Source organism: Odocoileus virginianus, chromosome 11 (genome assembly GCF_023699985.2).
Source record: "Odocoileus virginianus isolate 20LAN1187 ecotype Illinois chromosome 11, Ovbor_1.2, whole genome shotgun sequence".
NCBI lineage: Eukaryota > Metazoa > Chordata > Mammalia > Artiodactyla > Cervidae > Odocoileus > Odocoileus virginianus.
In genome coordinates, this window is record NC_069684.1 from 32257103 (window position 1) to 32268780 (window position 11678).

The 11678-nt window shown below is 46.9% G+C and overlaps 1 protein-coding gene across 2 annotated transcripts; it reads right to left on the bottom strand.

The window, feature by feature from the left end:
- Positions 1-1233: 1233 nt before the first annotated feature.
- On the bottom strand, positions 1234-8339 carry RPL22 (ribosomal protein L22). 2 transcript variants are annotated; one of them, XM_020904472.2, is made up of 5 exons: positions 8233-8339; positions 6441-6545; positions 4182-4306; positions 2399-2458; positions 1317-1431 (listed from the first exon to the last, which is right to left on the bottom strand). In XM_020904472.2, exons 1-4 carry the CDS (start codon positions 8242-8244, stop codon positions 2434-2436), a joined length of 267 nt encoding a protein of 88 aa, XP_020760131.1. In that variant the 5' UTR covers positions 8245-8339; the 3' UTR covers positions 1317-1431; positions 2399-2433. The 2 variants fall into 2 exon arrangements, with proteins under 2 accessions (XP_020760130.1, XP_020760131.1); XM_020904471.2 differs by lacking the exon at positions 2399-2458 and having other exon boundaries at positions 1234-1431.
- Positions 8340-11678: the final 3339 nt, after the last annotated feature.

Sequence of the window (11678 nt, forward strand, 5' to 3'; positions counted from 1 at the left end):
AAATTTGCATAGAGAATGGTACTTTACCACAAATGAACTTGCAAACCCTCAATGTTAAATTCAACTCAAAAAGCACCAAGGGTTAACATTTCTAACTATGCAACTATCAAGAATGTAAGAATTGCAGGTGTGGAAATGAACCGTAGGCAAGCTCTGGAAAACCATGAATTTGTTATGTCATCTTAAGACAATGCACTTTCCTGCAGAATGGTTTAGACGTGAGGGCACCTTAAAGTATTAGATCCTCTTCTCCCCCTTGATTCTATCAGCAAGTCACATCTTTACAATCTTATTAATGACCTCAGATCTTTAGCCTCTACACATAGGGCAACAGAACCCATTGTGGGAATGGTATGGTGGGAACACTGCCTTCAGTTTGGTCTGTAGAATGACATCAAGTCCAGCAGTGGCCTAAATGTAGTGAAGTGACTATTCCCTGGGCATCTGGACACTTTTCAGCCTGAGTTGTCTCCCAGCCCCTTTCCTTCACACCCAACCCCAAGAAGACTCCAAAGCTCTGGGCATCGAAGAATTTCGATCCCAACCCACGTCTAGATCCCACAGATCCTCCCTCCCTTCTGGAAACTCCACTACTCATCTCCAGCTCCCCCTGCTGGGGTCAGAATGACAGTTCGCTGCAAAGACTTGCAGAAACAATTATTTTACAAATTCCTATAGTGTAGACCTTTCCTTAATCCAACACCTGGGACTTTTACAAGAGCCACTCCCCAGACCCTTTCCTGAGGGGGAGCAGAATACAAGGCAACACTAAAGGACCACATTTTATTTCTATGGGAAGAAAAAGGATTAGCATACATAGTAACCATGTGTATCAAGAGTAATTTGTGATCACAAAATGAAGACAGAATCACAAAACTGCCCCAGAACCCTGCATTTTTCAACACTGCCACTTTCCCAAAAGAGAACCTCAGAAGCAAGTCCCTGGTTCTGCCTGCAGTGAATCGGGAGTTGCCACGTCTGTATTCCTCAGCCTTTGAGAGGTACCAAATGGAACTGACCAACTCACCCCCAACCCCCACGCCCTCCTCCACCTGCTCAGTGTCACACAAGTCAGTTCCCTCGCAGGAGCCTTAGCTCTGTTTTGCTATTTCTACCACAAGAATTGAAATCTTTAAGCAGAAAAAAAGTTCAATAACAAGTGAGAGGCAGCCCAAGTGAAGTGATTTCCAATTTTGTTCAGTCCACACTGCAGAGATACAAGGAAAACCATCATTTTGGTTGATAAATTTTATTTAAGAACTTATACAAATATTCCCGTTTGAGTTTTAATCCTCATCTTCCTCCTCCTCTTCATCTTGATTAATCTGGAAGTAACGCAATTCGTAACTTTCTTTGCTGTTAGCGACTACGCGTAACCAATCTCGTAGATTATTCTTCTTCAAATATTTTTTGGTAAGATATTTCAAATACCTGCAGAGAGAAAACACTTGAGAACTCCACTAGACACAAGACATTCTTATATTCTGAAACTCTGTAACTTTTATGAAACCTGTGCATTCAAAGTCACTACAATTCAAGGTATTTTCCCATGGTTCAAAAAATGGCAGTTGGGAAATATAACCAGTCACTGTTCTAATGAGAATAAACATCAGCCACATTTCTTCTAACTAACCTGGCCATAAAAATGAGAACAGATTAAGATGTGACCGCTGTCCATGAAATAAGAGCCATCACCTAGAAAATGGTCTGTAGTGACCACTGGGGAAAGAGATCAAGGTGGTCACTTGGAAGTTAAGCACACAATCTTAATATCTTTTATTGAGAAACTGCTGGGTTCCTAACAAGCTCCAAGTACTTCACCTCATTGACTAAAACCTCCTTTTGAGGTTGCTGGTTCCTGGGACTGCAGCTCAGGGCCCTGTCACATTCTCACTCCCACTTTGAGATGTCCATCTCCCAACGCCCCCGCCAACTGCCCTAACTCAAGCTGTGCACTTAATCACCTGGCCTCCTTAGTCCACTCGCCCAGTGGCCACCTAAGCCTACGCGAGCTAAGCCTCACCCCCGAACACTGCTGTCAGGAAACCGTTCACCTAAAGGCAACAATGGCTCTTTCGCCCAACACAAAGCCCACAATCCTGCTCTCTCATCCATCTGCTTATGAGGCCCTGGGGTTTATCTATTCTGGCATCTTCCCAGAACCATAAAGAGGGAATAGAATGTTCAGCAAACCCACCACTGGGCAAGTTAGTCTTTCTAGACATCAGTGTCATCCTCTATAAGAAAGGGCTCAAGATACTCACCATCTCTTCAGACTGGTACAAGGACTAAATGAGATGCACTGGCAAACTCTGACACTTTAGATGGGACCAAGTGTTAACAAACCGAGAAACCCGAGACCTCCAGGAAACGAACACTGTTCCACTGTGTTACTTACGCCAACCAAGCAATCTTCACAAAGATGTGAAGATCTCAGGTCAATTCTACCCACTTTTCCCTACATAAAAATAAAACAATTTGGTCGTTTCACCTACAAAGTATTCTCTTTTATTTCCATTTACTATTTCTACTATATTATATCCAGGTAAAGTGGGTTAATTCAAAAGTTAGGGTGGCTGGAGTGTTTTCATAATAGAATACAGGGGGAAGCTAGGTTAAAACACAGAAGTTCAGAGATAAGCGAGAAATGTTCCACTGGTCCCTGGTGGTCCAGTGGTTAAGACTCCAAGCTTCCACTTCGGGGGGCACGCATTTGATCCCTGGTCAAGAACTAGATCCCGCTTGGTGTGGCCAAAAGAACGTTCTAAATTAGGAGCCCCTTGAATGTTTCAAGAAAACATAGTTCTAACAGATCAGGTTCTTTTCCTTCCCTACTTGTCAAACAAGAGAAAATCTGTGAAAACTGAAGTGACACGGGTTAGGAGACTTTCTCACACTAGATTAGATTTGGAAACAGACCACAGGACAGCAGGCTCTTCCCTGCGAGCTCAGCAGGGGCTGGTGGGGCAGGTGTTAAGTACACCTTGGAGGCCCTTCGGTTATCCTGTCTCTCGTGCCATCTAACTGCCTTCTGCACACATAAAATAACTCAGCCAGGCAGAAGGGGAGTAATTCAGGGACTTCTCTGGCAGGCCAGTGGTTAGAACTCCATGCTTCCACTGCTAGGGGCCTGGATTCAATTCCTGATCGGGGGACTAAGATTCCACAAGTCACACAGCCAGAAAAAAAAGGAGTAGTTCTAAAGTCATCACTCTTTTTTTAATTTTATTTTTTTTTAACACCAAAAACATTTTGTATCGGGATAGTCAATTAACAATGTTGTGATAGTTTCAGGTGAATACTGAAGAGACCCAGCCATTTGCTGATTTAGTTAAAAACATAAGCAACGGGGAATTCCCTGGTGGTCCAGTGGTTAGGACATAGCACTTTCACTGCCAAGGGTAAGGGTTCCTGGGAACTAAGATCCTGACAATCACGTGGTATGGACAAAAAAATAAATAAATGGGCCTACAGGAATTAAATGAGGTAGCTTCAGTCTAAACTGACACTTCTGATCCCTCATCTAATTATGGTGGCATTTACAGGAAAAAAAGCCTAGTGTTACTGCAGTCCACAGGGTGGAAAAAGAGTAGGATACGACTTACCAACTGAACAAAAGGAAAAAAAAAAAACTTAAAAATAAAAATGAAAGCTCTTCAAAGTGATCTAGAGGCAAAGGAAGTAATATGCTCACTTCTAAGAATACAGTCTAAGCAAGTCTGAGCATCATTTACTGCTGGAAATCCTTTAGCCCAGAGGTCCCCAAACCCCAAGCCGTGAGACTCATCTGGTCCAAAGCCTGATAGGAAGTGGGTCACAGAGCAGGATGTGAGCAGTGGGCCAGACAGCGAAGTTCCCCATGGCTTGTATTATTGCCAGAACCATTCCCCCACCACCATGGAAAAACTGTCTTCCAGAAAACTGGTCCCTGGTGCCAAAAAGGTTGGGGACCACTGCTTTAGGCTGCAGAAAACAAAACTGCGGAGAACTACCAAGAGGTGAATACTTTTAACTACCACAGTAACATTCATTCATTCACCACTCCTCTCACTGGACACTGCTCCACAAGTTAACAGAGGCAACCACAAAGCAAATGACTCTGCAGGGAGCAACCTTCCTGGCCAGGGTGGGTGGGAACCTTAGCTGAGGAAACAGACAAGTAACGCCTCTCCTTCCCATACCTTTTGGAAAAGGGCACCTCAGAAGTTACAGTAATCTTGCTCTTGCTTCTTTCGATGGTTACAACACCGCCACCCAGGTTGCCAGCTTTTCCATTCACCTTGATCCTCTCCTGAAGAAACTGCTCCTGTAGAAATCGTCAAATGGACCGGTTAGTGAGGAGACTAGTTCACCCATGTCACTAGCAAAACACTTTTTAATTTTCTTTAATTTCTCTTCTTCTGGTAAAGAATCCACCTGCAATGCAGATCTGGGTTCAATCCCGGGGTTGGGAAGATCTTTTGGAGAAGGGAAAGGCTACCCACTCCAGTATTCTGACCTAGAGAATTCCACGGACTATATAGTCCATGGGGTCACAAAGAGTTGGACATGACTGAACCATTTTCACACACTACTTATGTTTAATTTTTTGGCCACGCCACGTGGCATGTGGGATCTTAGTTCTCTGACCAGGGATCGAACCCACAACTCCTGCATTAGAAGCATGGAGCCTTAACCACTGGACCATCAGGAAAAGTCCCAAAATATTTTTTTATACTCCTATCTCTAAGCATATAGCTGGTCATATGTTCAGTCTCTGACTCTTGGGTCAAGGGTAAACAGTAGACAGGAAACCTAGGCCCAAGCTTACATCTATAGATACAGGCAAAAAAAAATGGCAAGCAGCCTCTGAACCTAAGACATGTAAAGCACTGTCCTCAGTGTGATCAGAGAAAATAAATCTTCAACCACGCAGAAGAACAAAAACAACCAGAGCTGAGGGGCCACGTGCACCAGCACTGAACAGCAGGAGGGACACTGGCCCAGAAGTCCAGAGATGGGACTCTGGGAAAATCCCAGAGGAAGCCTGGGCTAGTCATTCACCTCTTGGACCAAAAAGGAGGACTTTTATGGTTTTCTTGATATTGCAAAGACAGGAAGGCCCTTCAGCTCCCATCCCTACAGTCCTCTATTTAAAAACTCCAATCTGGAGACTTTCCTGCTGGTACTAGGACTCTGAGCTTCCATTGTAGGGAACATGGATTCAATCCCTGGTCAGGGAACTAAGATCCCAAATGCTGCACAACACAGCCAAAAAAAAAAAAAAAAAGACACCAATATACAATATGTTAACTGTCAACAGGAAGTGTGATGAGGTCAGAAATCTCGACTTTTGTGTCTTAGACTCATAAACAACTGTTTTCTATCCTAAGGAGGCACCTAAAACAAAGACAGTCACATACACATATTGAGAGACAGTGGAGGGAATAATGGCAGAACAGGGACATCAGACACAACGTGGAAGAAGCTACAAGTTAGGAGGGACAAGAGAAAAGCAAGAAGACAGAAGGAACACGGAGCCATGGAGGGACCTGCAGGCCAGGCCAGGGCCACGCACAGCAGGCATCTACAAGAGGGCAATCAACTACAGGCTACCCAGACACCACACTTTGTAAGTCGTGGCCATAGGCCAAGCTGCTAATTTTTTAATTTGAAAATTATTCTTGTTGTAATGATATTAATCTTGGCAATAGTTGACCTCTGGAGACTTAAGAGAAAATGTCGACTTAGGGCTCCACACAACAGTATGTCTGAACTCCCCCAAGCTTTGCTTGGCTATGGAGAAGAAAAGCATAAAATGCCAAAACCAAGTTGCAGATTCCAAAATGTGGCAACTAGGTTCATTTTTCTAGATTTAGGTGTAATAGAGGAGTACTGGGGAATGGGGCCAACATGAGGGCAAAAAAATCAGTACAGAGCAAGGTCTGAAAAAAACCAAGCTACAATTACAAATCAGAAAGCAGGATATTTTCGCATGAATACTGAAGCTCTGACACTTAATACAACAGAAAGCTCAAGGAGATGCTGTCCTCTGTCCAAGGCCCCAGAAGCAAGCATCAGGCCCAGGGCACAGGCAGCCCCTGGGCCCAAAACGTCAGCGTCAGGGCCAAGCTTACACCTAAACACACCTAAGTGCAGAGGAGATGCTGGATCCAAGGAAGTTCACCAGATAAATTTTAAGTAAGATCTTTTTGGAAACTGAAGAAGAAAAGGTGGCCCTCTGGCAGTGACTTGCTCCAGTGCATCTCCTTTACTCTTCACTGTCACACCCCTGAGAAAGCAAGGCTGAGAACCAGAACCAGACAGAGATCCAGAGTCAAACCCAACAGCAAGAACTGCAGAGCAGCCTGAGCCTGCAAACAAACAGGCTCCAGTATGTCTTCTCAGCAATATCCGAAAGGGTTCGCTACTGTCCAGAGTGGCATCAGGGGGTAACTTACAAAATTGGCGGCATCCATGATTCCATCTTCTACAGGGTGGGTACAGTCCAGAGTGAATTTTAGGACTTGCTTCTTTTTTTTGCCCCCCTTCGCCACAAGCTTTTTCTAAGAATAGGATACAAATGATGAGAGATAAAGGCATAACCAGTCAAAAACAAAAAAATTAACAGAAGTGGAAAGACCAGAGTTGTAAAAGTACACACAAATGCAAAAACCATGGGATTCTGTTCCCCTGCAAGGGCGCCAAGGATGGAGGATGGATAATACTCAAGATGCTGCTCTGGGGTCATGCCCTCTAGAAGAGGAAACTCATTACAGCACTCTTTTCCCATTTACACTTTCCAGCATCCCTAGTTTCCAGGCGAATAATGGAAGGTCTGTTAGTTTAAGAACTACAATAAAAGAAATGCTTCCTTTTATTCACTCTAAAATTTCCAAAATAAAGAAACACTCACTTGTTTTTTTCCAGGATTAAGGCACAGGCATGAAAATGCCTTGCATACCTAAAACAATTTTAGTCTGAATTGAATACGTGTCCTAACTTTTCCGACTCAGGGGCCAATCCAGTTTATCTGTTTTTTACCTTCGTCCTTTTACCTTCATCTACTTTCTCAGGACAGTGACCAGAACCACACATCCTAGCAGCACATCTAACCCCAAATGGAACAAGGGTCTAGCTAAAGGTTCTAATTACAACAAGACTGTTGACAATTTCTGGTCTTCTAACTGATTTAATCTCTGAATGAGCACTTTCAAACCACCAGTTTAGCTACAAGGTTCCAGCTCCTTCATTCTCACAAAGATCCTTATAAATATTCTCCCTCTACAAATTCCAACTCCAATTAAAAAAAAAAAGCACTTGGACAACATACTTACCTGTAGTGGCACTTATCCTTCCTAACATGTCTTCCTAGTAACAATCAAAGGGGCTGCTTTAAGCCCCGGAAACACACAATCAGCAAGCAGAAGACCTGCCGGCAGGATACGGGCTTCATACCCCCCACACCATGGTTTTAAATCAAAAACATATAAACGCCTAAAAGCATTAAAGGCCCACCCAGGCAGAAAGCTGGAGATGCGCCCAAACTGTTAATAAAGGTGTCCCAACAAAGAAGGGTAGGGAAACTTTCTCCAAGTAACCTGGAAGGAGACCATCTACAGCCAGTGACATGAGGGCGCCACACGGCCCAGGCTCAGCCTGGCCGACACAGAATCCAACTGGGCCCTCTCCGGACATCGGAAAGGGTCTGCAGAGCTGCGCCCTTAAGATCTAACTTCCTCCGGAGACGCGAGAGGGTCCTCTAGCCCAGGCCTCCTCGTGAAAACTGGCCAGTGAGGCCTCCTTTCGTGGACCCTGCCACTGATCCCCTGAGTCCCGCAATAGGTTTTCCGGTTGCGCACAGTCCCCGAGAGTGGCAGGTCCCCTCCTTCCCCTCCCGCCGCCCAGGTAACCGGGCCCAGGCCTCGGCTGCCTTACGCCGGCTCCAAGGATCGCTGACCAGCCCAGGCTGCAATCTCAGTCCCCCAGCTCCCTGCTGACCACAGGCAGGAGCCCAAGCCCGAGCGGCGGCTTCCGAAAGCCCCAGATCTCCCCCTCGCGCCTCGGGCCGCGGCCTCCTCCGCCCACAACGTGCAGGGATCGGCGACCACCCTGGCTCACTCCGGTCGGCCTGCTAGCCAGGCCCCGGCAGGACGATGCTGAGCGCCGTCCGCCAAGAGCCACGTAGGGGCCGGGCCGGTGAGGCCCACGTGCTTCCCCCAGAACCGAGGCCTCACGCGGAGTCATACTAACCACAGGCGCCATGGCGGCAGCGGAGGCAGAAAGGGAGGTGAGCGAAATACGCAGACGCAAAGAAGCCGCAGCGCGCAGAGCACGCAGGGCTCAGGCCGTACTAATCTCTCTGCCACGCCCCTCGGTCGCCACTGTCTTGCCCCGTTCTGTACGCTCGGGGAGCGATTGTTTTTACCTGAATGCCAAAACCCATCGTCTTACGCCCCTCCCACCTAGGATTGTAGGGGGAGGGAGGAAGCCAAGTAGCCTGTCCCACTGCAAAGGATCGGAGGGGGGAGCCTGACTAGACGAGCCCGAAGAGAAATGAAGGGATTCGCTCTACTTTTGACAGTCTTTAAAAAAATGAATAAGGAGATTCAATAAACCGTCAACAACCAGGTAGTGGGATGGGAATCGAACCCACTAATTTGGGGAGGTGAGGCCTAATTTGGGGTCCTAATGTCCGAGAGCACTTGGCTGCTTCCTACCCAAAATCCCAGTCAGGAAGCGGGTGCCCAGGGGCTGCCTCCCGGTGCTAGCCCTCTTGGCTGCAGTGAGGTAGAGTCTCCACCACCTCAGACTTAAGCTGCCCATCCTCGGGTCATCCTAGCTTTCCAACTCATCTCTTCTGGCGCGTACTAAGCCGCTTCAGTCGTGTCCCACTCTTTGAGACCCTATGGACTGTAGCCAGACTCCTCTCTCCGTAGGATTCTCCAGGCAAGAATACTGGAGTGGGCTGGCATGTCCTTCTCCAGGGGACCCTCCCGACCCAGGGATCGAACCTTAGCCTCTTAGGTCTTCTGCATTGGCAGGCAGGTTCTTTATCACTAGCGCCATCTGGGAAGTCCCTCATCCCTTCTAGTTTTACAGCTTCAAAAATTCGTGTGCCAGCGCTCCCCACACTGGCATACAGACAGGAACCACCTGGGAATCTCGCTCCAGATTCCAATTCAGTGGGTCTCATTGGCCTGAGATTCTTCGTTTCATGAGAGCTCCCAGGAGATGCTGCTGCTGCTACTGCTGCTGGTCCACGGACCAAAGTTGAGTGGCAATGGGTCTTCATCCCCAGACCTACCGTTCCACACACCGGACTACTTTCAGTCCCTCATGCCCTTGCTGTTAGGGGAAACACTGACTGGAACCGCCCACTTTAGCCAGGCACCATAGTAATTATTTGCATGATTTATGTTATGAGAGGACGTCCTGATAAAAACACAAAATTAACAAGCCACCACCAACCAGAAGAATTTCGGGTAAGTCAAAAGGAGACACCACGTGTCCTACCAACCTCCCAGAATCCTCCTTGCTGGAATCCATCTTGGCTGAGTGATGCGTGTGCCACAAGGAAGGACCCTCAATCAGAGTGATTGAGTTCTGAGTGTTTCAATCAGAAACAACCCAGAAACTACTCCCATCACCATAAAACCCAAGACTTTCTCCACCATGTGGTGGAGCAGTCCTCCTGGGTTCCCTTACTCTGCTGCTCTCTGCCCAGGCACCCCTTCCCAAGAAAGTCTCTTGCATTATCAGCACATGTGTCTCCTCAGACAATTCATTTCTGAGTGATAGACAAGAGTCCACTCTCTGGCCCTGGAAGGAGTCCCCCTTCCTGCAACATTACCAGTTTCAGTCCGGGGTCCTGCATTATAATCACTCACTTGCACACACCCTCCAGTCCCTATATCCACCTGCCATGTAGTCACCTATCAGAAGCCCAAGCGTAGCTTACAGTGGTGTTAGGATACTCTCCCATGCTGATTAGTCCAGATGTACCAGTTGACCAAGCTCCAAACCCACCTTGCTATTCTTTTTTTTTTTTTTAATAATATGTATTTATTCATATTTGGCTATGCTGGGTCTTCTTTGCTTTGCAGGCTTTTTTCTCTAGTTTTGGGGAGTGGGAGCTACTCTCTAATTGGGGTGTGCAGGCTTCTCATTGTGGTGGCTTCTGTTGTAGTGGAGCAGAGGTTTCTAGGGCACACGGGCTTCGGTAGTTGCAACACATGGGCTCAGTAGTTTTGGCTCTTGGACTCTAGAGTACAAGCTCAGTAGTTGTGGCACACGGGCTTAGTTGCTCCTCAACATATGGAATCTTCCCTGATTAGGGATCGAACCCTGCATTGGCAGGTGGTTTCTTTACCGTTGAGACACCAGGAAAGCCCCCATGCTCCTATTACTGACTGTAAACCATTTTTCTGCTTTGCCAGCTGGCTCCAATCAGGTTCTTTCAATGGGGACCTAGGAGGGAAACTGCAGGCTGGAGGAAAAAGAAGAGACTTATCTTGGTTTACTTCCTGCTTGTTCCTGTTCTGTTGGTGTCACCTGCTCCTGCTTCTTCATCCTGGTAGCAGCAGTTGGAACAGTCCAGAAACCTCAGTTGAATCCAGTTACAGTTATTCCAACACTTGTAGAACCAGCTTCATTGTCTTCTCCCCAACACCAGCTGAGCAGTGCTCAGCTTCCTGAGCCCCCTCCTTCAAGTGTCTGCAGTCTAATAAGATCATCCTAGGAGTGGCAACTACTTCTTGCAGTTGCTAGAGTTCTTATGTTACCTCTCAAGTTACCTAGTTCACAAACCTTTGTACCTGATTAACAATCCTTAGTGTGCTTTTTCCCGAGTGACCTGACCCCTCTCTTAACTTAGCAAGCCGTGAGGCTACCTGCCAATCCTCTAAATAATTTTTTTCACACCTCTGGCCAGAATGCCAGCTCCTCATGCCAAAACATCCCTCTCAACTGATGACCTCCATTGCTCTCTTTTTGAAAACACAGAAGCAATCCAAAAAGAATTTTCAGATACACCCACCTACACACCTACCCATCCAGCAACATTTTTACCCCAGTATGCCTTCCCTCCTGTTACTATGGAAGAAGGGTCAGAAGACCCCCATCTGAGGTCAACCCTGGCACTAGGGCACTCACCTGCATACTTCCTACTTGAGGACACCACTCCATTAGCCCCCACCCCCACCCCATGAAATCATCACTAACCTTTCTTCTGGATTTTTTCCCATCAGCACTTAACCATTCTTTAAAATCTCCCATCTTAGGACTTCCCTGGTGGCCCAGTGGTTAAGAATACACCTTCCAATCAATGCAGGAGGGCGCAGGTTTGATCCCTGGTTGGGAAACTAAGATCTCACAATGCCTTGGGGCAACTAAGCCCACATGCTGCAACTATTAAGTCTGTACCACAACTCGAGAGAAGCTGGCACACTTCTCTCAGTTGCAGGAGCAAAGTTCCTCCTGCTGCAACTAAGACCCCAAGTGTTGTATCCAGCTCTTTGCGACTCCATAGACTATATAGTCCATGGAATTCTCCAGGTCAGAATACTGGAGTGGGTAGCCTTTCCCTTCTCCAGGGGATCTTCCCAACCCAAGGATCGAATCCAGGTCTTCCGCATTGTGGGCAGATTCTTTACCATCTGAGCCACAAGGGAAGCCCAAGAATACTGGAGTGGGTAGCC